This window comes from Dendrobates tinctorius, unplaced genomic scaffold (genome assembly GCF_039654945.1).
Source record: "Dendrobates tinctorius isolate UK_male_01 unplaced genomic scaffold, ASM3965494v1 ptg000166l, whole genome shotgun sequence".
NCBI classification, from domain to species: domain Eukaryota; kingdom Metazoa; phylum Chordata; class Amphibia; order Anura; family Dendrobatidae; genus Dendrobates; species Dendrobates tinctorius.
The window spans coordinates 6,181,010-6,208,855 of NW_027361833.1; the positions used below are offsets into that span (position 1 = coordinate 6,181,010).

General features: G+C 45.6%; 1 protein-coding gene and 1 long non-coding RNA gene across 2 annotated transcripts in view; one reads left to right on the forward strand and one right to left on the reverse strand.

The window, feature by feature from the left end:
- Nucleotides 1-1,775: 1,775 nt before the first annotated feature.
- On the reverse strand, nt 1,776-6,396 carry DPH3 (diphthamide biosynthesis 3). The gene is made up of 3 exons (XM_073550666.1): nt 6,184-6,396; nt 3,099-3,173; nt 1,776-2,214 (listed from the first exon to the last, which is right to left on the reverse strand). Exons 1-3 carry the CDS (start codon nt 6,289-6,291, stop codon nt 2,146-2,148), a joined length of 252 nt encoding a protein of 83 aa, XP_073406767.1. The 5' UTR covers nt 6,292-6,396; the 3' UTR covers nt 1,776-2,145.
- Nucleotides 6,397-6,499: 103 nt separating this feature from the next.
- LOC141053651 (uncharacterized) overlaps nt 6,500-27,846 on the forward strand; it is a 46,314-nt gene continuing 24,967 nt past the window's right edge. The window contains exon 1 of the long non-coding RNA XR_012221248.1: nt 6,500-6,789. This is a non-coding gene — a long non-coding RNA (uncharacterized lncRNA). The remainder of the gene's footprint in view (nt 6,790-27,846) is intronic.

Consider the following 27,846-nt stretch of genomic DNA (forward strand, 5'->3'; position numbering starts at 1 on the left):
CAATAGCCCGTATTTTATATATTTTACATTAATAGCCTGTGTATTATATTTAGCACTCTCTTTCATCTCTTATTTGCTTATTGTTTTCCCACCCGTAGTTTATAAGGGTCATTTAGGGCGAGTCTGGGACAGCCGCCGTGGAGTGGGGCGCCAAATCGCATCTTTTAGGGTGCCAACCTCCACTGTCAGGATGGGATAGCAGGCTAGTGTAGGGCTGTCGTAGGTTATTATATAGAGTTTGTTAATTGTGTTGTTGCACTGGTGGTGGTGGTGTTTTTTTACCTCAATTTATTAAAGTTTCATGTTTTTAAAGGGATTATATGATTGCACTTTTGATATTTCTTCCCTGGTCCTGTGGATATTTTTTTGATGGAAGAAAACCTCCAATGGAGAGAGGTACAATAGTAAAGCTGGATTACTAATGCTCCATACATGTAACACATTTAAGGATAACACTGATGGAAAAAACCTACTGCAGAGCTAAGTGAGCAGATGGGTGCAGTCAATAATGGTACATATGAGGGCTAGGAACACTGTCTCTATCTTAGTATAGTGAATTGCTTAGCGCCTACGTAATGAAGCAGTTTCCACCTGTACCTTTGTATCAAAATTTATCACAAACTGACTGGAAGAAGGGTGAGCAAAACGGCGTAGGGTCGGGAAGGTATGGCTGTCCATCTGACCATTGACACCAACCATTTGAGGTGATATACTTTTCTAACACTTTGACTACCGATATAGTAGTCCCTGAACAATTCTGGCAGGTATTGCCTTAAAGATCTATGCACATGGCACTTTATAGTTAATTCCTTTTCTTTACCTACATTTACTTTCAGGGGCTGTATACTTACTATGCTACTGTGGGCATTTACTGTCAGCTTATGATAAATTTTGATGCAAAGATATGGGTTAAAACTGCTTTATTACCTGTGGACTATGCACTTCACTATACTAAGATAGAGGCAGTGTTCCTAGCCCTCATATGTACCATTATTGACAGCACCTATCTGCTCAGTTAGCTCTGCACTGTTTTTCTTCCGTCAGTGTTATCCCTTAGGGTGTGTGCACGTTGCGGATTCTGCTGTGGATCCGCAGCAGATTTGGCCCTGCAGATCCACAGCAGTTTCTGCTGCGTTGTACAGTACCATTTTAGTCTATGTAAAAAGAAAAACGCTGTGAACAAGTTGTGGATTTGCTGTGGATTTAAATCCACAGCATGTCACTTCTTTGTGCGGATTCTGCAGTGGTTTGGCACCTGCTCCATGACAGGTGTCAAACCGCAGGTCATTTGACCTACGGATTTAGACAAATACGCGAGGAAAAATCCGCAGCAGAATCCACAACGTGTGCACACACCCCAAGTGTGTTACATGTACAGACCATAGGTAATCCAGCTTTACTATTGTACCTCTCCCCATTGGAGGTTTTCTCGCACTCTGTTGTGTATATTATGTGTACTATTAAATGTATTAATAAAAAAACATGGTTTTATCTAAGCTAGAATCTCTTATCCTGCGGCATTATTCGGAGCTGATAGGGATTGTGTATGTGTATAAATTAGAGAAATGCGCTTTTCTGTTCAGGAAATTTCTTTCTTGGGGTTTATCTGGTCAGTGGAAGGGTTTAAGATGCACTCAATAATGGATGGATGGATTTATGGTGGACCCGTTCAGATGAATAGGACAAGAAGAAATCTCTACATCAGATCTGTGGCATTGACAGTAAAGAAACGTAATATTTGTGCATCGTGGAAAACACAATTCAAGCCTCATGCATGCCAATAAAAAATATATTTTTTATTCAAATAAATAGTTGCATCTAATATTACAGTTTGTGCTCTATGTAAATCCAGACAAAGCAGAAGCAGCATTAAATGACGTCCCCGTATAGTGTACCATTCTGTAGGCATTCAACAAAAGGTAGAACCGACCTCTTATGTAAAGCATTGAAGCATTTCCATAATCACCCTCAAATGCAGTTAAAAGTTCAATTTTGTTTAAAAAAAAAAATCCCCACAAAACATCTTAGTAAAAAGTTGGAAAGAAATAAAGGAAGTCTCTGGAGTTGCGATCTGACTTTAAGCAGAAAGTGACGATATCGCCAAACAGTTAACATGGTTTCTGTAGAAATTGGCCTATGATGGGGTCAGCACTTTAAGAGCTCATTTGTGCTGGATGCAGGTTCTGGGACCACCTCTCCCTTCATAAATTCATCCTGGAATAAAAGAAATGGCCTTTAAAAAAATGATACCAGAAGAAAATTCTTATGTTGTTGTCAAATGGGTAGCATGTAACTAAACAAGAACAAGTTGTAAGTGGTCAGACATGGCTGCATTTATACCAATGCATACTGTGCAGAGGTTGTGCTTTGTGCTGCAGCTTGGCACTGTTCACACAGCTGTATTACCACACAAAACCCATGGACAATAGTAGTGCCAACTCAGGAAGAAAAGCAGCTAGGTTTTTTTCTAATCCTGGACAACCCCTTCCAAAATAAAGCACTAGGCTTGTCCATGGGTGGTGTGAGAAATTGCAGGTTACCCAATTAACCCATTCTTGCTTTGTGATACAATTATGCCCAGGCCTAAGGGCATTAAGAGCCAGCAGCAGTGGGTAAGTGGTTTGACAGAGGGAGAGGGCGCCTAATGATAAGTATTCTCTTACGAGCAGTTAATGTCATTCACAATTCTGGTATGTTGGTACATCAATCACACATTGGAAGGAAACAAATCCACAATAGATCAAAGGCAAGAATATATATGGCACTTCAGAATGCATTTATCTATATAGAAGACTCGGCTCAGACTTCAATTGTACATTGTATGGGGAAAGCAAAACGAACGTTTCAGCACGTCCCAGGCTTTGGTCACTTAAATGGGAATGACAACAGAGGTAGAAAGAAATGGCAGCAGGTGCATGTTCCTGTGAAGTCTCGCCATTTTACTGCCCTCCAGATACAGGTGCCAAGGCACAAGCTGGACTGAAGCATCTGCTATAATTATCCCTCAACAAAAATGTACAGTTGGTGTCTGAGACGCAAGAGATCACTCCACCGAGGATAGAGGGTCCCACCTCACTGCAGAAAGTGACCGAACTCACCTTGTCATAGATAACTCTCACAAGTAGCGAACAGCTCGGACAAGTTGCAACTTCTTCTCCATTTTCCAGATCTTCCTAAAATACCCAAAATAATAGACTCAAATGTCACCAATACATGCAGAAAAGGCACACGTTATACATGAAGTAACAAGCAGATAAACCACACAATCGCAGGATACCAAACATCACAGGTAACCAGGGGCCACAGATCAACAGCAGGGGTCAATTGAGGTCCCCAGCAAATAAAAAAAAAAAAGCCAAGGCACCTGCATGGAAATCCAGCAGCGGGCACTGGGTGGCTGATATTTCTTTCTTTGTTTTAATACCACCATAGGACCATTTTTATTATTAAAGAATAAAACAGATAAAGAGTACAGTGGACAATCTGTGTAAAAGAACCTCTCAGCAGCCCTAGCCCCCGTAAACCAACACCTTTTCCCTGCAGTCTAAAGCCCCCGTTACACACTGCGATATCGCTAGCAATATCGCTGTAAAGTCACTGATTTTGTGACGTAGCAGCGATATTGCTAGTGATATCGCTACATGTGATACCTCCGACCAGCTCCCCCGCTGGTCGCACGAGAAGGTCCTGGACCATTTCTCGTCGTCAGCTTCCTGCTGTGACGACAAGCGACGCGTGCGGGCGGATGTCAGGATCGCCTCGTCTGACAGGTAAGTAGCGACCCCGACCCCTACGATGTCGCTGGTGAGATCTGCCTGTGTGACAGCTCACTACCGACCACTTAGCGATGCACCAGCGATCCATATCGCCGTCGGGATCGCTGGTGCATCGCTATGTGTAACGGTACCCTAAGAGGCCCCTTTTTTGCTTCTTAGTGATTGCTGAATAAATATAAAAGTTAGCTGCAAACCCAGCAGGCGTGCTATGTAAATCAGAGTGACTAGTCAGGTGTGGGGCGTTTATTTTCCCAGACTAACTCCTACCTCTCATCATGTAAGCATGGGTGACGTGATAGAGCAATGTCACCATCAGCTCTTTGCAGATCTCACATCATGCCGAAATCCGCATCACTGCTGCCTACATGTGCAGTGGGGTGATGAAGCTGGGGAGCGTACATAGGACCCCATTACCCATTCCCAGGGAGGAGGGAGAGATTTACAAAGAACCAGCAGCAATGTTGCCCATGCCCATACGGTTGCGCATACTTGATGAGGGAAGATTAGGCCATGGAAAAAAAAAACAAAAAAAAAAAAAACCCTCACCTCTCCCTCCAACCCAACTAGTAGTTTACATAGAGCAAACTCAGGGTTTGCAGTTAGTTTTACACTTAGTCAGCAATTGCAGAGCAGCAAAAAGGAACTTGTTAGAATGCAAGAGAAGGGTGCAATAAAGGCTTGGTGGAGGTTTAGGGGTGTTCAGACAGCTGAAAGTGTCCCTTTAAAGTGATTGTCTTAGCTCCCCTGCCTTCTAGATTCAGGTCTACCTGGGTGGTGTGCTCCACAGTTCAGTGGCATGGTTGCACCGCTGTCCCACACTCTGCAGTTACACAGAAGCTGGCTGGAATGGGGAGCTAGCTGTGCACTCAGGCAATCCAGACACCTTCACAGCAGTGCTTACAAACTCTACAGGAAAGAGCTTGTAAGGGTATGTGCACACAGTCAGTAAACACTGCGGGTTGGGCGCTATGCACTTGTGCAGCGGTCAACCCGCAGCGTCCAGATATTACAGCATAGTGGATGGGATTTCAAGAGATCCCATGCCCGCTATGCGTCCAGAGACTCCCGCGGCTCACCCGCAGAGACGGACAAGCGGCACGTCTCTCCAGATGAGAGTCTCTGCAACATAAATTTCACCCACAGAATGTATTGGACGTGGTGAATCTGCACGTTCAGTGAACACATGCGGATCCACCTGCGTTCAGCAGACAGCAGCGGTTTGGAGGCAGCGAAAATGCCCAAAGCGCTGCCACTTCCGGATTGTGTGCACCCAGCCTAAGCACTACACTCCCAGCCTGAGAAAGCAGACACCTCTAGTAGACTGCAACAATAGCCGAGAACAAAAAAAAATTCCGCCATTTTTGATTATCAGAAGGATTACACTGTAAGTTGCTTGTTTTTACAACACTTCCCATTTAAGAGCTTGAGATTAACCCTTTAATATCTGTACTTTTTAGCTGGTTAAAATCAATATAATTTTTAATTTGCTATTGAAGGGATTTGGGACTTTTACCAGCGTTGCACACAATACTGCACAAGTATTTAAGGGTGTCAGTCTGTCCCAAAATACTTCTTAAACCTATAGGGCGTTTAAAGATCGAGCCCTTATACCAACCAGACTAGTACAGTGTTACCAGTACCTGAGAAGATTACTTCATATCTTACGCCAATGAGGCCGCTTTGGTGCCCTGTCTTGCCTCATTTGCATACTGGACCCTCACTCCCTTCCCAGAGTGGGCACTGGCTGAATGCTGCTGGCATGTGTGCGGTCGCCCCCGTTCTCGCTGTCTTCATTGGCATTTTCCCAGTGACAGGTTCAATGCTCATCTGGTTGTTATAGGGGCCAAGTCCCCTACTACACTGTCTAGCCCATTTAAATTGTGTTTTGGGCGGGGTGGGGGTGACAGACACCCTTTATTACACCATATTTCTGGAGCTAAAATGGCGCAGTGGTACAATGGTCTGTGGCAGCAGCGGCCACACACGCACGCTCCAGCTTCCATACGAGGTAGCCCAGCACCCCCACTCCATTCACATTGGAGGGAAACACAAGACCCCCTTTCTCCAAGTCAGTGGGGTCCCAGAAGCCCCCAGCATTTATACATTTCTCTCATCTAGATAAACGTCATCGGTGGGATCGCCCCTTTTCCCATTGTGAGTCGCTGGGCAGATAATCTATCCATAGTAGTCAGCACCGCGCCCTGGGATGCCATGGCTTATTGCCAGTATGGCGGACAGGCATGCCGCTGTCACACTGGGAAGATGGCACACGGAGGAGGAACCAGGTCACAGAGGAATGAGGAACACAACATGGCATAAGAGCAGCCCTGCACATGGAGGAGCCACTCACACGTTCCTATAGGGCTCTCCCACCATGCCATGTGGCCACACAGCGGCGCCACCGTACCTTAGTGATGGCGAACCTGTCACCACACGGACAAGGGTAGTAATAGGTCTCAGTGTCCTCGTCATACTCGAAGTCCTCGATCTCCACCTCGTCGTGGTACACCGCCATCCCTGCACTAGTCACACCAGGCACAAGCCTGTTCCCTGAATTCCCGCGTCACCGCCCGTCCCCGAATTAATACGTCTTCCCCTCATTTCCGACATAAGCGGTCAGCCATTTTTGATCCTGGCGTCTAAGCGCTATCTATACACCTTCCCTACCACTAGGTGGCGCTGACAGATCAGTAAGCTCCAGCTCCCTAATACAGGCCGCCCTAACAGCAGGGAACGAAAGACAAGACAGCGTGAGTGAAATCACGTGATCACGTTTCCTTCAAGGCCTTCTCACATTGGTAACACTATTTATTTTTTTCAGAAATGGTCTTGCTGGGAAAATGTAAGTTACAAGCAGACCAAGGAAATGATTGGCTGCCTGTGTGAGCGAGGCCTGAGTTGTGGAGCCCTGTATGCTCTGCTTCTATGGAGCAGGGTGGTCGTGTTACTAATGCTCGGGGTAATCTGGAGGACCCCATTACTGTCGGTGTGATGAGCTCTTCTTCGGTAACAGGTGGGCTGCTGACATCCCCTTGTACCCGTATCCTGTAGTATAGGCTGTGAGGGGATGTGTGCTATTCATGGGGAAATATAGGTTTCTTATAAAGATCTGTTTATTGACCCGAGTCATGGAGCAAGATCGCTCATACAAGTGTGTGGGTCTGTGAGAATCCCGGACAGCGGTGCCGTCACTTTGTGTGGGATCCATGTATACTGGAATGCAGCTATGAAAAAACAACTGATAAGTCTCCCGAGCAAATGCATAGGACTGAAGGGGTTCCGTCAGAATAAGGCTAGTTTCACACTTGTGTTAGGAGGCGCAGGGCACGGACGCCGTGAAGCTCCGTCCCCTGCCGCACCCCCTCTGGTCAGCTTCTCCTATGGGCGCATGCGACCTGCGTACCCTATCGTTAGCATTGGGTACGCAGGCCGTGCACTGGTATGGTTTTGGCAGTGCATGCACCCTTTTGACGGTGTGCAGAGCGCACCAAAATGCAACACGGTGCGTTTGGCGCACGGCGCACCGTCAAAAGGGTGCATGCACCGTCAAAAGCATACCAGCGCACGGCCTGCGTACCCAACGCTAACGATAGGGTACGCAGGTCGCATGCAGCGTAATGCGCCCATAGGAGGAGCTGATCGGAGGGGGCGTGGCCGGGGAGGAGCTGCACGGCGGCCGTGCCCTGCGCTTCCTAACGCAAGTGTGAAACTAGCCTAATGATGTCTGGGAGGCTTCAATATCCCTCCCCCGTGTATGTGAAATAAGAGGCTGATTTTCATGTGTTTGGATCAGTTATCACCATCAGCAATTTTCTATTTTGTTTAAAAAATATAAATAAAAAAAATCACTGGTGGTGAAAACTCTTCCAAAACACTGAAATCAGTTCTTTTTTTTTGTTTCATACATGAGGGATGGGGGTGATGTCTTAATGAGGCCTTACAGGCGCTGGCGCTATTATTCTGTTCTGACCTCTATATTCTTAAGGCAGGGGTGCACACAGACAGCTTGGGGCCCCTGTGTAAGAAATGTATCTGGGCCCCCCTCATTTTATGGCGACCAAGCTACAGATATATATAGATAGATGAAGAGCCCGGCGCTGCCCGGGCATAGTAACTAAATGTGGTTAGTTATAGCAAATTATAATTATCCTCCATCCCATAGTCCCGTGCCCATATACCCATCATACATATCCACGATCCCATAGGCCCGTGCCCATATACCCATCATACATATCCTCCATCCCATAGTCGAGTGCCCATATACCCATCACACATCCTCCATCCCATAGTCCCATGCCCATATACCCATCATACATATTCTCCATCCCATAGTCCCATGCCCAAATACCCGTCATACATATCCTCCATCCCATAGTCCAGTGCCCATATACCCATCACACATCCTCCATCCCATAGTCCCGTGCCCATATACATATCCGCCATCCCATAGTCCCGTGCCCATATACCCATCATACATATCCGCCATCCCATAGTCCCGTGCCCATATACCCATCATACATATCCGCCATCCCATAGTCCCGTGCCCATATACCCATCATACATATCCTCCTTCCCATAGGCCCGTGCCCATATACCCATCACATATCCTCCATCCTATAGGCCCGGGCCCATATTCCCATCATACATATCCTCCATCCCATAGTCCCGTGCCCATATACCCATCATACATATCCTCCATCCCATAGTCCCGTGTGTTACGAATGAGTCACCGGAGGAGGAGAAAACAAAAATACAAGCTAAGTCCAGAAAACCGGAGAGGTTGGTAGCTATCGGATTGCAGACCCCTGATCCTATACACCACAACTAACAGTAGCCGTGGGGGGTTCCTGCGGTGCCCTAGACCCCTCGTCACAGCCGGAGAACTACATAAGCCTAAAGAAGGAAAGGGGAAATCTAAACTGCCCCAGAGCAGACCCCAAAGCAATAGACAGCCCCCAACATGTATTGTCGGTGAAAAACAGATGAAAACACAAATACAAACAGAAAGACAGGCTGAGCAAACGATGGGGCCCAACTAACTAGATAGGACAGGACAGAAAAGATGCTGGCTGCAATCCGCAAAAAACCCTACCAAAAATGTCCCAACTGTCTGATAGGGAAAAAGGCCCTGAAGTCGCTAGACTTTAAAATCAATATATCAGCACTCAGGTATATTCTGAAAACAGAGCAAAGAGATCAACTGATCAGAGACAAAAATGGAATTCAGCCAGTCCCAACCAGGACTGGCTGAACACAAACACTAAGCAAACCAGACAAAATGTCATGGAACAACAGCAGGGCAAAAACTTAGCTTTTAGTAGACAGTAACCAAGCTGGATGCAAGAGCTCAGAGTAGAAAGGATCACCAGCAGCCCTGCAGGGCGTCGGCTGCCTTATATCCACTCAGAAATTCCAGATGTCCAATCACACTTCGCCTGTTCGGATGACAGGTTCTTCCCATCCCAATCAATTTCACTACCTCTCTTCACCAGCAGAGGGAGTTCATCAGACATCAAAGGTGAAGGGGAGAATGAACTCGCAACAGTACCTCCCCCTTGAGGAGGGGTCACCGAACCCTCATCCATGCCACCAGGGCGATCAGGATGGGCCCGATGAAAAGCACGAACCAATCTTTTGGCATGAATGTCGGATGCAGGGACCCAAGAATTATCCTCCTGGCCATAACCCTTCCATTTAACCAAATACTGGAGTCTCCGTCTAGCCAGACGAGAATCCAGTATCTTCTCAACCTCATATTCCACATTACCGTCAGCCAATACAGGGTCAGGAGGTGCCACCACAGGAACTACTGGCTCAACAAACCTCTTTAACAGAGACTTATGAAACACGTTATGGATCTTGAATGTAACAGGAAGAGCCAATCGAAAAGAGACTGGATTAAGAATCTCCAAAATCTTGTAAGGTCCAATAAATCTAGGTTTAAACTTTGGAGAAGCCACCTTCATAGAGATATTCTTTGATGACAACCAAACCATATCACCCACCTTAAACCGGGGACCAATGGTCCTATGCCGGTTGGAAAACCGCTGGGCCTTTTCCTGGGAGAGAGACAACTTATCCACCACTTGGTCCCAGAGCTGGTGCATTCTCTCCACCACAGTGTCAACACCTGGGCAGGCAGAAGACTCCACCTGCCCTGAAGAGAATCGAGGATGAAACCCAAAGTTACAAAAAAAAGGTGACATCAAAGTGGCAGAACTAGCTCTATTATTTAAAGCAAATTCGGCCAAGGGCAAAAATGAAACCCAATCATCCTGATCAGCAGAAATAAAACATCTCCAAAGTCTGGTTTGTTCTCTCCGTCTGCCCATTGGTCTGAGGGTGAAACGCAGAGGAGAAGGACAACTGAATTCCCAGCTTGGAACAGAAAGTCCTCCAAAATCTAGAAACAAACTGAACTCTTCTGTCAGATACAATGTTCTCAGGAATCCCGTGCAAGCGAACCACCTGTTGCAAAAACAAGGGCACTAACTCTGAGGAAGATGGCAACTTAGGGAGTGGTACAAGATGGACCATCTTAGAGAATCTATCACAAATCACCCAAATAACAGCCATTCTCTGAGAGACAGGCATATCAGAGATAAAATCCATTGAAATATGGGTCCATGGCCTCCTGGGCACCGGCAAAGGCATCAACAACCCACTAGAGCGAGAACAAGGTTTAGACCGGGAGCAAGTCCCACAGGACTGCACAAAATTCCTGACATCACGAGACAAGGCGGGCCACCAAAAAGACCGACTCACCAAATCTCTAGTACCAGAAATACCTGGATAACCAGCCAATGCGGAGCAATGAACCTCAGACATCACTCTCTTCCTCCACTGGTCAGGAACATACAATTTTCCAATGGGACAACGCTCAGGTTTGTCCTCCTGAAACTCTTCCAGAACACGTCTCAAATCGGGCGAAATGGCAGAAAGAACTACCCCCTCACCTAAGATGGTAGCAGGCTTAGTCACAATAGGAGAATCAGCAAAGAAACTCCTAGAGAGGGCGTCTGCCTTGACATTCTTAGTGCCCGGAAGAAAAGAGACCACAAAATCAAAACGTGTGAAAAACAAGGCCCACCTAGCCTGTCTAGGATTCAAGCGTTTGGCCGACTCCAGGTAAATCAAATTCTTGTGGTCAGTAAGGACCACGACTTGATGTTTAGCTCCCTCCAACCAATGTCTCCACTCCTCAAATGCCCATTTCATGGCTAACCGTTCCCAATTCCCCACATCATAGTTACGTTCGGATGGGGAGAACTTCCGGGAAAAGAAAGCACAGGGATTCATTTTAGATGTTACAGGATCCTTTTGGGACAAAACAGCTCCTGCACCAATCTCAGAAGCGTCCACCTCTACCTGAAACAGGAGTGAGACGTCAGGTTGCCGCAAAACCGGAGCAGAAGTGAACCTTCGCTTCAGCTCCTGAAAAGAAGAAACAGCCTCCGGAGACCAATTCAGCACATCAGCCCCCTTCTTAGTCAAATCAGTCAATGGTTTGGCAATACCAGAAAAATTAGCTATAAATTTCCGATAAAAATTAGCAAAACCCAAAAACTTCTGGAGGGCCTTCAAAGAAGTGGGCTGAACCCAATCATAAATGGCCTGTACCTTGGCCGGGTCCATTTCAATAGTTGACGGAGAAAAAATCCCAAAAATGAAATCCTCTGTACACCAAAAAGGCATTTCGATCCCTTGACATACAGGGAATTCTCCCTCAAAATCCGGAACACAGTCCGAACATGTTCCACATGAGAGTCCCAATCCTTGGAAAAGATCAAAATATCATCCAGATAAATGATCAAAAATTTATCCACAGAGTCTCGGAAAATATCATTCATGAAGCACTGGAAGACAGAAGGGGCATTAGTGAGCCCAAAAGGCATCACCAGGTACTCAAAATTTCCCTCCGGAGTATTAAACGCCGTCTTCCATTCATCCCCCTGCTTAATGCGAATAAGATTATACGCCCCCTGAGGTCAAGCTTGGTAAACCAGCAAGCACCTTTAACTCTGGAGAATAGATCAGACATCAGGGGTAACGGATACTGATATTTAACAGTAATTTTGTTGAGGGAACGATAGTCAATACAAGGCCTTCATGAACCATCTTTCTTGGCCACAAAAAAAAAAACAGCACATAAGGGTGAAGAGGATGGTCTAATATGACCCTTCTCCAATGACTCCTTAATATAGGATCGCATAGCCTCGTGCTCGGGTACAGATAAATTGAAAAGTCGACCCTTGGGAAATTTACACCCAGGGCTCAGCTGAATTGCACAGACATAACTCCTATGAGGAGGCAAAGACGCAGACTCATTCTCACTAAATACATCTGTGACGGACTCAGCTCCTGCTGAGCCCATTTTTTGAGTGGACCCTCTGGGTCATGGCACCCACCCGCCGAGGGCGAGCTTACCTTGTGAGAATCCACCCCCTGTACAGGGAGTGTCAGGGGCAAGACCAAGGGGGTGAGCCACCACGACTGCTGGGACCAGACGGCCGGCTCAGGGGACACTGGACGAGTGTCTGACGACAAGGACGAGCAGGAAGCAAGACGAGACAAGACGTAGGTGCAAGGTAACTTCATTAGGATAACATACAGTGTAAACAAGCAAACGTGCAAGGTGCGCGCGTGGGCACGCCAAGGTCCATAGAATGGTACGTGCCAGGTGGCACACCTAGGTACAGGTATCGGCACGATGGCATCGGACTCCGGACTGCTGGCAACGATCGACATCATCAAGGCATCAGGCTGCGGACATCAGCTCCGGACGTCAGGCCGCCGTCATCCAGCTCATGATCTCTGGCAGCGATCGGCAGGTTCCGGGCATCCGGCAGGCCAACCAGGTTCCAGGCAAGGAGGCACAACAGATATCCGGGCATGGTGCGTGATAGGGAACACTCCGAGGTCCAAGGCTAGATGCAAGGCAAGGTGCGTGTGTAGGGGACACGCCAGGGTTCAAAGCTAGGTGCAAGGCAAGGTGCGTGTGTAGGGGACACGCCAGGGTTCACAGACGAGACAGGGTGCGTGTGTGGAGACACGCCAAGGCATGAGACAGAGCGCGAGTGTAGACACACGCCAAGGCACAAGGCATGAGACAGAGTGCGTGTGTAGAGACACGCCAAGGCACAAGGTACGAGACAGAGTCCTGAGCGTGCAAAGGGCACGCCAGGGTCAGGCGAGGCAGAGTCCTGCGCGTGCAGAGAGGCACGCCAGGAACAGGGTTCAAGGACCAGTGCGTGCAAGAGGGCACGACAGGGTACATGGCCAAACCTGCGCGTACAATTATGGAAGCACGGGGAGGTATGCCATGGGCAAGCGAGGGCCTGCGCGTGCTTTAGAGAGCACGCAGAGCACAGTGCGGAAACAGCGTGAAGTGCAAGGGAGCACAGAGGGCACGGCTGGGGCACTGGCTAGCTGATCGGGCTGCGGCACAGACAGCCTGGCAAGACTCCAGCGAACCCGGCTGAGGCATGGCAGGCGACACAGCTGTCACTGACCGACGAGCACGGCTGAGGCACAAGCAGGCGGGCACGGCTAGGGCGCGCACGGCTGAGGCACAAACAGGAGGCTAGGAAGGCCAGGCGCATGCAAAGAGCATACGAAAAAACAGAGCAGGAGAAGACAAGACGAGAAACAAGGCAGGGCTTAAGCAGAGTACAGAACCAGGAACGGAAGCAGATCAGAGCAAGAACAGAGCTAGCAGCGGAGCGTAGGCCGAAGCCCAGAGCCGGGCCAAGGGAGAACCTTGGGACTAGCCTAGAAACGTGCAAGAGAGCATAATAGGAAAGAGTCTAGCAGCGGAGCGTAGGCGAAGCCCAGAGCCGGGCCAAGGGAGAACCTTGGGACTAGACATGGAAAAGAGAGGAGGAAGGGTGCGTGTGCCAGGGAGCATAACAGAGCACCATAGGAGAGAGCGAGGCAGAGCAAGCAAAGACCATAGGGAGGAACAAGGCAGAGCAAGGCAAGGTACGGAACAAGGCATAGCGAAAACAGGCAAGGCAGAGAAACAGAAGGACTACAAGTCCAAGCAGGACAAAGACGAACATGGCACAAGAGACTAACATAAGACAAGGCACGGGACAAGAGATGGAGTACGAGCACGGAGCGTGTGCAGAGAGGCACGACAGAGCAGAGTGCAAGGGCACAGAATAGAGGGAGCGCCCCACAGACCAAGCAGCCATGCAGGGACACCACACAATACTCAGGCCCTGAGCAAAGGAAGGGGCGGCCTGATATAGGGCATAGCACCTCCTCTTCCAGGTCAGGACCAGGGGAGCACTTCCGGGTTCAGATCCACAGGATAACAGAGCACAGTCACATGATCAGAGTTCCAGACATGATGAGACGACTGCAGATCCAATGCTGAAACCTAGACAGGTCACATGATCATAGTTCTAGACATGGCGAGATGATTACCGAACCAGACAGTGCAGGATCCAGGCAGGGACACATGATCAGGGACTCTAGACAAGACGAGAAGATCACAGAAGGCAGAGCAGAAATGCAGGCATCCTGCATCTCAGACATGAGGTGAGTGTGCACACTGCTCTAGTGAACATGCAGGACAGCAGAAAAGATATGTGCATGCACATCGCTCCAGGAGTTCTTGAGACAAAACAGACATGGCAGACATGACAAACATGGCGGACATGACAACATCATAAAAATCAGCCAAATAGTCAGGAACATCATGCGACTGGGGAGAGGTGGAGAAAATAGGAGCGTCACTAAGGGCACACCGACAACCCCAACTCACCACAGACACAGATTTCCAATCCAAAACTGGATTATGGATTTGCAACCAGGGAAACCCCAGAACGATGGTATCTTGCAAATTATGCAACACCAAAAATCTGCAATTTTCTTGATGGTCTGGGGCGACCTGCATTACCACCTGGGTCCAAAACTGAGGTTTATTCTTCGCCAAAGGAGTAGCATCAATACCCCTCAAAGGGATAGGCGTCCGCAGAGGTGTCATAGGAAACCCACAACGTTTAGCAAAATCCAAGTCCATCAGGTTCAGAACTGCTCCCGAATCCACAAAAGCCTTAGCGGAAAATGTGGACAGGGAGCAGATCAGAGTAATTGCCAGAAGAAACTTAGGTTGAACACGACCCACAGGAAATGTGTGTGCAAAACGTTTCTCTCGTTTAGGGCAGACAGAAATAATATGAGAGGCATCTCCACAGAAAAAACACAGCTTATTACGCCTTCTGAACTCCTGACGTTGCGCCCTAGACAAAACTCTTATCATATTGCATAGGTTCAGACATTTGTTCAACAGGTGGCAACACCTCTCGTGCAGTTTTGCGTTCACGCAGACGCCGATCAACCTGAATGGCTAAAGACATAGAATCGTCAAGACCAGAGGGAACAGGAAATCCCACCATAGTATCTTTTACGGTTTCTGACAAACCCTTCCGAAAGAGAGCTGCCAAGGCACCATCATTCCAGGTAGTAAGGACTGCCCACTTTCGGAATTTTTGACAGTACAACTCTACAGAATCCTGACCCTGGCTCAATGCCAACAGGGCCTTTTCAGCCTGATCAATAGCATTAGGTTCATCATACAACAACCCCAAGGCCTGAAAAAATGCGTTCACATCAGTCAGAATAGGATCATCAGGTTTCAAAGAAAACGCCCAATCCTGGGGATCGCCGCGCAGCAAAGAGATGACAATTTTAACCTGCTGAGCGTAGCTCCCCGATGAGTTAGGCTTCTAGGCAAAAAATAATTTACAATCTAATATATAAAGCTCAAAGTGTGTATGTATGTGTGTGTGTGTGTGTGTGTATGTGTGTATGTCCGGGATAGGCATCCGCACCGTCGCAGCTACAGCCACAAAATTTGGCACAGTCGCACATCTGGACCCCGAGAGCGTCCTAAGCTATGTTGTGAGGCGAAATTTTAACCCCGCGCGTTCCAATTCAAACAATTTTGCCCCTATCTACATACTGGGGGGAAAAGTGTGTGCGCGTCAAGCCCCGCCCCTCATTGTGATGTCATAATCCCCCTATTTGCATACTGGGGAAGCAGTGTGTGCGCGTCAAGCCCCGCCCCTCATTATGATGTCACAATGGTTGTCATGGCGACGCTGATGTCATCATAGGTTGCAAGCCCTGCCGCCGCTCATTATGATGTCATAATGGTTGACTATGGAATGGAGGATACTGGACTATGGAGGGCACTGGACTATGGGATGGAGGATATGTATGACGGGTATATGGGCACAGGACTATGGGATGGTGGATATGTATATGGGCACGGGACTATGGGATGGAGGATGTGTAATGGGTATATGGGCACTGGACTATGGGATGGAGGATATGTATGAAGGGTATATGGGCACAGGACTATGGGATGGAGGATGTGTGATGGGTATATGGACACTGGACTATGGGATGGAGGATATGTATGATGGGTATATGGGCACAGGACTATGGGATGGAGGATGTGTGATGGGTATATGGGCATGGGACTATGAGATGAAGGATGTGTGATGGGTATATGGGCACTCGACTATGGGATGGCGAATATGTATGATGGGTATATGGGCATGGGACTATGGGATGGAGGATGTGTGATGGGTATATGGGCACTCGACTATGGGATGGAGGATATGTATGATGGGTATATGGGCATGGGACTATGGGATGGAGGATGTGTGATGGGTATATGGGCACTCGACTATGGGATGGAGGATATGTATGATGGGTATATGGGCACGGGCCTATGGGATCGTGGATATGTTTGATGGGTATATGGGCACGGGACTATGGGATGGAGGATAATTATAATTTGTTATAACTAACCACAGTTAGTTACTATGCCCGGGCAGCGCCGGGCTCTTCAGCTAGTTATTCTTAAAATTCAGAAATTTAGACCGATCCCCAAAAAACACATCAGGAGTAGGGATCTTTGGTTCAGCAGCATGTGAATGAGCAAGATAGGTGGAAATTCCCCGCACTTCAGCAGTAAGCTGCTCCACACGATCAGACAATTGCTTAATCTCCATTGAGAAAAAATTCCCCCTACGGCCTCAGAGAAATAGAGGAAAAAATATACACAAAAAAAAAAATTCTGACACTTTTTTCTTTCTTTCTTTTTCTTTTTTCTTACAATTCTCTCCTGCTATTGAGCACCCTAGAATCTGCGGTATGGCTGGTGATTCTGTTATAAATGAGTCACCGGAGGAGGAGAAAACAAAAATACAAGCTAAGTCCAGAAAACCGGAGAGGTTGGTAGCTATCGGATTGCAGACCCCTGATCCTATACACCACAACTAACAGTAGCCGTGGGGGGTTCCTACGGTGCCCTAGACCCCTCGTCACAGCCGGAGAACTACATAAGCCTAAAGAAGGAAAGGGGAAATCTAAACTGCCCCAGAGCAGACCCCAAAGCAATAGACAGCCCCCAACATGTATTGTCGGTGAAAAACAGATGAAAACACAAATACAGACAGAAAGACAGGCTGAGCAAACGATGGGGCCCAACTAACTTGATAGGACAGGACAGAAAAGATGCTGGCTGCAATCCGCAAAAAACCCTACCAAAAATGTCCCAACTGTCTGATAGGGAAAAAGGCCCTGAAGTCGCTAGACTTTAAAATCAATATATCAGCACTCAGGTATATTCTGAAAACAGAGGAAAGAGATCAACTGATCAGAGACAAAAATGGAATTCAGCCAGTCCCAACCAGGACTGGCTGAACACAAACACTAAGCAAACCAGACAAAATCTCATGGAACAACAGCAGGGCAAAAACTTAGCTTTTAGTAGACAGTAACCAAGCTGGATGCAAGAGCTCAGAGTAGAAAGGATCACCAGCAGCCCTGCAGGGCGTCGGCTGCCTTATATCCACTCAGAAATTCCAGATGTCCAATCACACTTCGCCTGTTCGGATGACAGGTTCTTCCCATCCCAATCAATTTCACTACCTCTCTTCACCAGCAGAGGGAGTTCATCAGACATCAAAGGTGAAGGGGAGAATGAACTCACAACACCCGTGCCCATATACCCATCACACATACTCCATCCCATAGGCCCGTGCCCAAATACCCATCATACATATTCTCCATCCCATAGTCCCATGCCCATATACCCATCATATATATTCTCCATCCCATAGTCCCATGCCCATATACCCATCATACATATTCGCCATCCCATAGTCGAGTGCCCATATACCCATCAAACATCCTTCATCTCATAGTCCCATGCCCATATACCCATCATACATATTCTCCATCCCATAGTCCCATGCCCATATACCCATCATACATATTCTCCATCCCATAGGCCCGTGCCCATATACCCATCATAAATATCCTCCATCCCATAGGCCCGTGCCCATATACCCATCACACATCCTCCATCCCATAGGCCCGTGCCCATATACCCATCATACATATCCTCCATCCCATAGTCGAGTGCCCATATACCCATCATACATATTCTCCATCCCATAGTCCCATGCCCATATACCCATCACACATCCTCCATCCCATAGTCCCATGCACATATACCCATCATACATATTCGCCATCCCATAGTCGAGTGCCCTTATACCCATCACACATCCTCCATCCCATAGTCCCATGCCCATATACCCATCATACAAATCCTCCATCCCATAGTCCAGTGCCCATATACCCATCACACATCCTCCATCCCATAGTCCCATGCCCATATACCCATCACACATCCTCCATCCCATAGTCCCATGCCCATACACCCATCATACATATTCGCCATCCCATAGTCGAGTGCCCATATACCCATCATACATATCCTCCATCCCATAGGCCCATGCCCATATATAGAATCATAGAATCGTAGAGTTGGAAGGGACCTCCTGGGCCATCTGGTCCAACCCCCTGCTCAAAGCAGGATTCGCTAAATCATCCCAGTCAGATGTCTGTCCAGCCTCTGTTTGAAAACTTCCATTGAAGGAGAACTCACCACTTCTCGTGGCAGCCTGTTCCACTCATTGATCACTCTAACTGTCAAAAAGTTTTTTCTAATATCTAATCTGTGTCTCCTCCCATTCAGTTTCATCCCATTGCTTCTAGTCTTTCCTTGTGCAAATGAGAATAAAGTTGATCCTTCTACAATGTGACAGCCCGTTAGATATTTGTAGACAGCTATTAAGTCTCCTGTCAGTCTTCTCTTTTGAAAACTAAACATTCCCAAATCCTGCAACCTTTCCTCATAAGACAGGGTTTGCAGACCGATCACCATTCTGGTCGCTCTTTTCTGAACTTGCTCCAGTTTGTTGATGTCTTTTTTAAAATGTGGTGCCCAAAACTGGACACAATATTCCAGATGAGGTCTGACCAAAGAGGAGTAGAGGGAAATAATGACTTCACGTGATCTAGACTGTATGCTTCTGTTAATACATCCTAGAATTGCATTTGCCTTTTTTGCTGCTCTATCACACTGTTGACTCATATTCAGTCTGTGATCTATTAGTATACCCAAGTCTTTTTCACATGTGCTGTCACTTAGCCCTATTCCTCCCATTCTGTATATGCTTTTTTCATTTTTATTGCCCAGATGTAGTACTTTGCATTTCTCCCTGTTAAAAACCATTCTGTTAGTTGCTGCCCACTTCTCCAGTTTATTTAAATCTTTTTGAATCCTCTCTCTCTCTTCTCTAGTATTAGCTATCCCTCCTAGCTTTGTGTCATCAGCAAATTTAATCAGTTTACCCTCAATTCCTTCATCTAAATCGTTGATAAAGATGTTGAACAATACAGGGCCCAGGACAGAGCCCTGTGGTACCCCACTTGAGACATTCTTCAAACTGGATGTGCAGCCATTTACGACCACTCTTTGGGTCCGATCACTAAGCCAGTTATGAATCCACCTAACAGTTGCCTTGTCCATTCCATACTTAGTCATTTTTTCAATAAGGATTGTATGAGAGACTTTGTCAAATGCTTTGCTGAAGTCAAGATATACTATATCTACAGCATTTCCTTGATCCACCCAATCAGTAATACCATCATAGAAGGAAATTAAATTAGTCTGACATGACTTATTAGTTACAAACCCATGCTGACTCTGTTTAATCACTTCATTCTTATCCAGGTATTGACATACATGTTGTTTAATAATTTGTTCAAAGATCTTTCCTGGTATAGAAGTCAGACTCACCGGCCTATAGTTGCCTGGGTCCACCTTCTTCCCCTTTTTGAAGATAGGAACAACATTTGCTCTTCTCCAGTCTTCTGGCACTTCTCCTGTTCGCCAAGAATTTTCAAAGATTATGGAGAGGGGTTCAAAAATTTCTTCTGCTATCTCCTTCAGTACTCTGGGGTGTAATTCATCTGGACCTGGAGACTTGAATTAATTTAGGTTAGCTATGTGTTTCCTCACTATCTTTCTGTTTATAGATATCCTGGATTCTTCTATTCCCTTAATAGGACAGTGAAGAACAGTTGATGTTACATTTCCTTTCTGAGAGAAAACAGATGCAAAATAGGAATTTAAAAGTTCAGCCTTCTCAACATCCTGTCTTACCATTTCATCATTTTCATCCTGTAAAAATCCTATAGCATCTTTGACTTTTCTTTTACTTTTGACATATCCCCAAAATCCTTTATTATTGCTTTTGACATCTCTTGCAAGCCTCAATTCATTTTCAGCTTTAGATAATCTGATTTGTGCCCTGCAGGTTCTGCAGACAGCATTATATTCTTCTTTGGATATGCCTCCCTCTTTCCATTTTATAAACATTTTTTTCTTCCTTTTTAGCATGTGCTTAAGTTCTGTGTTCATCCATCCTGGTTTCCTTAAATGCTTCCTATTCTTCCCTCTTTTCGGAATTGTCAACAACTGTGCTTTGAGAATTTCATTTTTCAAGATTTCCCATCCTTCCTGGACATTTTTGTCTTTAAGGATATCCAGCCATTGGATCCCTCCAATTCTCTTTCTGAATCCCTTAAAATCTGCCTTTCTGAAATCTAACCTTGACGTCTGAGTCTTCACAGGTCTTCCGCCTCTAGTTATCCAAAATTCTAAAATAGCATGGTCGCTACCTCCTAGGGTCCCAGCCACTTTTACCTCCTCAACCATTTCCTCCCTGTTTATAAGGATTAGATCCAAGGTAGCAGTTCCCCTTGTTTTCTCCCTTACCTTTTGGAAGATAAAGTTGTCAGCAAGAGAGGATAAGAATTTCCTTGACCTGTTAGTTTTGCCTGAGAGAGATTCCCAACAAATGTCTGGATAGTTGAAATCTCCCATGACAACTATGCAGTGGCGTAGCAACTGTTTGTGGCGCCCGGGGCGGTCGAAAAATTTGCCGCCCCTTTGGTCGTTGAAAATCCGGAAGCATCCGAAGAGCCCACACTACACTCAAAGATCTCTGCTGTTATTATTTCTAAATTTCTAGACTTTCATCTTCTTGCAGTTCTCTATATATATGTATGTATTAGCTTGATGATGCTGGATGAAGACCTAATGGCTTTTTTTATAATAATTTTTAATAATGTGACAGAAAAAAAACAAAGTACAAATTATTTTCGAAACTTGGGTATAGTTGTTTTATTTCTAACAGTCACGTAACACTCACTAACAATTGTGATTCATTATTCAGGCCATGTTCAAAATAGCTAATTCGACTACAAAAAGAACTGCTGCAATGTATGAACTCAATGCAAAATTTACAAACAAACTCTTCGTGCTTTCCTTTCGGCAAAGTTTTTGATAACAGTATCAAAATTGAGACCATCAGCAAGCTCCCTCTCTATGGAGAGGATTGCCAAGTCTGTAAGCCTTGTTTGACTCATTGTAGATCGAAGATAGTTCTTTATGAGCTTCAATTTGGAAAAGGAGCGCTCGCAGCTGGCAACGCTAATAGCTCGGGTAAGGAAGATGCGCAGCAAGATAACAATATTAGGGACAGAATCTCCAAGGCGATATCTCTGTATGAAGCTCAAAACTTCTAAAGGTCCGTCGATTCCGTCGTTTCCTGAAGCTTCCACAAAATACTTCAATCTTCTCCTTTCGACCAAGAATTCCTCTTTTTCCACCTCGTCATCAACTTCGCTGAGCTGGCAATCGTAATTATCATCAAGCAGATTTGAGGGTGCAAGGACAGCGTATTTCTTTGCAAGATCATGAACTTGTTGAAATCTGCTGTATATTTCTTCAGTCAGCATGTCTATGACAGACAGCATTTCCCGTCTCAACTCAGCATCAAATGTCATCACTGCATCAGTCGATCCGTCACCATCCATTCGTTTCTTTTTCCGAATTCTACGCTCCATGCTTATCCCCATTTCAGAGCAGAGCTTCTTGGATTTGTGCATTGCACTGTCCACCATTGCTTCCCTATTCTGAAGGAGGTAATCTCTCAACGCTGTGAGCTTGACAGAACTTTGGTGCAGATCCAGCCCTTTTGTTTGAAGATACTTCTGCGCATCATTGATTTCTGGCAGAACAGATTTCCAAAGGCTCAGAAACGACAGAAACGGAAATGACAGTAATAAGGTGAGCATTAAAGATGCATCTGTTCTTGTCGTCACATTTTCTCCTTCTTCTGTGAGCTGTTCTAGGGCCGTGACGACTTCTGATAATTTGTTCGCCACAACATTTACAGCATCTGCTCGACTGCTCCATCTAGTCTCCACAAGCCGTTTGATGCTTAGACCAGTCACCTGAATCAAAACATCCCAGCGATGCGTAGATGCAGAAAAGAACGAAAACAACCGGTCCAGTGTGCCAAAACATGTCACAGAGTAAATCGACACAGAAGCTGCATGTACACAAGCCAGATTCAGGGAATGGTTTGAGCATGGCACAAACAGAGCTTTCGGGTTGATTTCGGAGATGCGCTTCTGGACACCTGATCGATGGCCTGCCATAACAGCAGCATTGTCATAAGCCTGGCCACGGCAATCATCTATCGGAAGCCCATCGTTCTCCAGTTCTGCCAATATCAGTCTGGAAATTTCCTCTGCGCTTTTACCCTTTGTCTCAATGAAGCGGAGAAATGATTCCTGCACCTTCACTTCATTTCCGTCCAGTTTCACGTAGCGCAACACCTCGCTCATCTGGTCCTTGTGAGATATATCCGGAGTGCTGTCAAAAATTATGCAAAAATACTTGCTTTCCTTTATCTGTGCGATGATTTTCTTTCTCACATGCTCTGCCAAAATGCTCACAAATTCATTTTGAACTTCTGGTGACAGATAAGAAGTAACGATTTTCTTTCCCAGCTTAACTTTTACCAAATGTTCGCGGAGCACAGGGTCATACTTGGCCAACAAATGAACCAATTCCAAAAAATTGCCTCTATTTTCCTGGCCTTCTTCATCTTTGTGGATGTCTTCCCGGTGACCCCGTAGTGCCAAATTCTGCTTGGAGAGAAATCTGACGATATCCAGTAATCTAGCTAGAATTTCTCGCCACTTCTTAGTCTCCTTCTCAATAACACCTTCCATAGCTTTGTTAATTGTCTTTCCTTCAGCAAGCCGGATCTCTAGCTCCTTCCAGTTGAGGAATGCCTGAGCATGTGATGTGCTAACTTCGTGTTCATGTACTTTAGGATTTAATTTCCACCAGTTCCTGAAGCCCTCAGCAGCAGAAAAACTGGACAGCCCAGTTGAAAAAAGTCTGCAGCAAAAGCAGAACAGGGCCTCTTTCAAAGGAGAATACACCATCTATGTTCTCAAACTTTTCTCTCCGTTCCGCAAATCACGAAAAAACCATGTCTTTGTAAGTTTCCTCGTGTCACCTTTTGTTTTAGTTCCTGGTCGCGTTACTTCCTTGAATTCACATTCGAGGTGCTGCACAGCAGCATATCCCTGCCGGACAATCATAGCGCGAATTTCATGGTCAATCTTAACAGGCCACATACCAACATCAGTAAAATCAGTTGGTATGTCCGTTTTCAGACCGACTAGTGGTTGCCCTTCCAGTGCTTCAACTTCACGCGCACCATCTTCCGCATCACCGACTGTTTCCGCATCATCGACATGCTCAATGGCGCCTTCGGCAGTATCAACGTTAGCAATATCAACTTCATCTTCAGTCTCAGCATGAATGTCGTCTTTTGCTTCCACCACTTCGGCTGTAGGCGTAGATGTCTTTTGTTTGGATGAACTTTAATAGCGTGCCTTTATTCTTTGCTGCCTCCTCTTCTTTGGCTTTTTTCTTTTTACGGAATGCCGCACCGCTCTCTTTTACTCTCTTCATTATGATGCCTTCACTTACAATTCACGCAAAGATTCTTGAAAATTCACGCATAGGCCAAACTAATTTGGCAGGATGTGCATCAACGTTGCCGCAGGGCCGGCTGTGTTTCAACGTTCTGTAATGGCCAGCATGTAAAAAAAACACAAAGAGAAGGGGCGCAATGAGGAGTATGTATAGGGCCAAATGGTCACTCACATATTGGGGTTGTGCTGTGCACCTCTGCTTCTCCCCAGCATTGTGAGTGTACGGCGGTGTAATTAGAGCACTAGGAGAGCACACCTGGTCACAGAGATTAAGGTCTGTCACTAGATTTGCAGAACTAACTTTTGTTCAGTTCAACATGATATTAATGACATCTGAATTTAATACTGCCCCTATGTACAAGAATATAACTACTATAATACTGCTCCTATGTACAAGAATATAACTACTATAATACTGCTCCTATGTACAAGAATATAACTACTATAGTACTGCCCCTATGTACAGGAATATAACTACTATAATACTGCTCCCTATATACAAGAATATAACTACTATAATACTGCTCCTATGTACAAGAATATAACTACTATAGTACTGCCCCTATGTATAGGAATATAAATACTATAATACTGCTCCCTATATACAAGAATATAACTACTATAATACTGCTCCCTATGTACAAGAATATAACTACTATAATACTGCCCCCTATGTACAAGAATATAACTACTATAATACTGCTCCTATGTACAAGAATATAACTACTATAATACTGCTCCTATGTACAAGAATATAACTACTATAATACTGCTCCTATGTACAAGAATATAACTACTATAGTACTGCCCCTATGTACAGGAATATAACTACTATAATACTGCTCCCTATATACAAGAATATAACTACTATAATACTGCTCCTATGTACAAGAATATAACTACTATAGTACTGCCCCTATGTACAGGAATATAACTACTATAATACTGCTCCCTATATACAAGAATATAACTACTATAATACTGCTCCCTATGTACAAGAATATAACTACTATAATACTGCTCCCTATGTACAAGAATATAACTACTATAATACTGCCCCCTATGTACAAGAATATAACTACTATAATACTGCCCCTATGTACAAGAATATAACTACTATAATATTGTTCCTATGTACAAGAATATAACTACTATAATATTGTTCCTATGTACAGGAATATAACTACTATAATACTGCTCCCTATGTATAGAGAATAATATATTTTCTTCAGATGAGCACATTACAGGTAAGTATATATTATATAATGGAATATAACAGGGTTTATATACAGAAATAGAACATGATGTGAGGAGTATATAGGTAGAGGTGTGCGTACACTGGTATATACCACATCTTCTGTATAATACCATGAGTGTTATATAGTGAGATGAATCACACTTTGCCATGTGCATATCCTTTCTATAGGTGGATCTCACATCCCCGGTTGTTTATAGGGGTATATAGCTTCTATAGCTGACTCCCAAGTGTGTATACGGGTATATAGCTTTTGTAGACTACTGCCAGGTGTGTATATAGCTTCTATAGGTGGCTCCCAGGTGAGTATATAGGGGTATATAGGTGTTCCCAGGGGTGTATACTTGTATATAGCTTCGATAGGTGGCTTCCAGAGGTGTATACAGGTGTACATAGCTTCTATATAAGGCTCACTGGTGCCCCCATGACTGGCTTACATGACTGGCATAAAAGATTGGCGTACATGACTGTCTTACATGACTGTGTTACATGACTGGTGTAAATGACTGCCCTCCATGACTTGCATACATGACTGGGTAACATAACTGGCATACATGACTGGCTTACAAGACTGACATAAATGATTTGCAGACATGACTGGCGTAAATGACTGGCATACATATCTGTCTTTCATGACTGTCTTTCATGATGGGCCTACATGACTGGCGTACTTCTGGCATACATGATTGTCTTACATGACTGTTGTACATTACATGACTGGCGTATATTACATGACTGGCGTACATTACATGACTGGCATACATTACATGACTGGCATACATGACTGGCTTACATTACATGACTGGCGTACATTGCATTACTGGCATACATTACATGACTGGCAAACATGACTGGCTTACATTACATGACTGGCGTACATGACTGGCTTACATTACATGACTGGTGTACATGACTGGCGTATATTACATGACTGGCGTACATTACATTACATGACTGGCATACATTGCATGACTGGCTTACATTACATGACTGGCGTACATGACTGGCGTATATTACATGACTGGCGTACATTACATGACTGGCTTACATTACATGACTGGCGTACATTGCATTACTGGCATACATTACATGACTGGCAAACATGACTGGCTTACATTACATGACTGGCGTACATGACTGGCTTACATTACATGACTGGTGTACATGACTGGCGTATATTACATGACTGGCGTACATTACATTACATGACTGGCGTACATTGCATGACTGGCTTACATTACATGACTGGCGTACATGACTGGCGTATATTACATGACTGGCGTACATTACATGACTGGCTTACATTACATGACTGGCGTACATGACTGGCATACATTACATGACTGGCGTACATTACATGACTGGCTTACATTACATGACTGGCGTACATGACTGGCTTACATTACATGACTGGCGTACATGACTGGCGTATATTACATGACTGGCGTACATTACATGACTGGCTTACATTACATGACTGGCGTATATTACATGACTGGCGTACATTACATGACTGGCTTACATTACATGACTGGCGTACATGACTGGCATATATTACATGACTGGCTTACATTACATGACTGGCGTACATGACTGGCGTATATTACATGACTGGCGTACATGACTGGCGTACATTACATGACTGGCGTACATGACTGGCGTATATTACATGACTGGCGTATATTACATGACTGGCGTACATGACTGGCGTACATTACATGACTGGCGTACATTACATGACTGGCACACATTTACATGACTGGCATACATTACATGACTGGCGTATATTACATGACTGGCGTACATGACTGACATTGACATATATGATGGCTTACATGACTGGCGAATATGACAGCTGTGCCGGCCGGCCCGCCGCCGCGTACATGACTGGTGGAGGCCAGAGAGCAGTTGAAAAGTTGTGGCATTTTTTTAGGCGTTAGGACGCTGATATCTGCTCTTGATGGAGGCGTTTGTATCCAGCACTGACTACATTACAGGCAGCTGGAGTTATAGAAGACGCCAATCTCCAGGCAGTGTGTGTGGCAGCACTACAATTAGACAGAATGTACCTTAGACTAGTCCTAAGCCTGTACAGTGTGCAGCACAGTGTTTGGCTCTGTGTTCCTTCACTCGCGTTTCGTCCAGCTTCTTCAAGGGTGTTGTCCCCTAACTAACTGAATTTGCGCACCCACAGAGAAATAATGCTCATAGCGAATCCTCTTCATGTTCCCACCCAGTATATCCCTTTCATGGACCTCATACCTCCCCCCCATGCAGTATGACTACTTCACCACTCTTCTCTACACAAATGAATGCCCCCCCCGGGCCCCCCCCCGACCCTGCAGTAATCCTCCACACGCAATAATGCTTTCTGTACACTGTCTCCACATACAAGCAGCCCACTTCTTGCCTTTCTAAATGGAACACAAAACACCCATGGGTCTCCTCTCCAATATCCTGATGTAAATAATTCCCCTCTCATTCTTTCCATGGCTATATACCTGTCAGAATTGAGAATTGCCTGTCACATCATGATCCTTACTCTGAATGTTTATCTGCAGGCCAGTGTCTCCC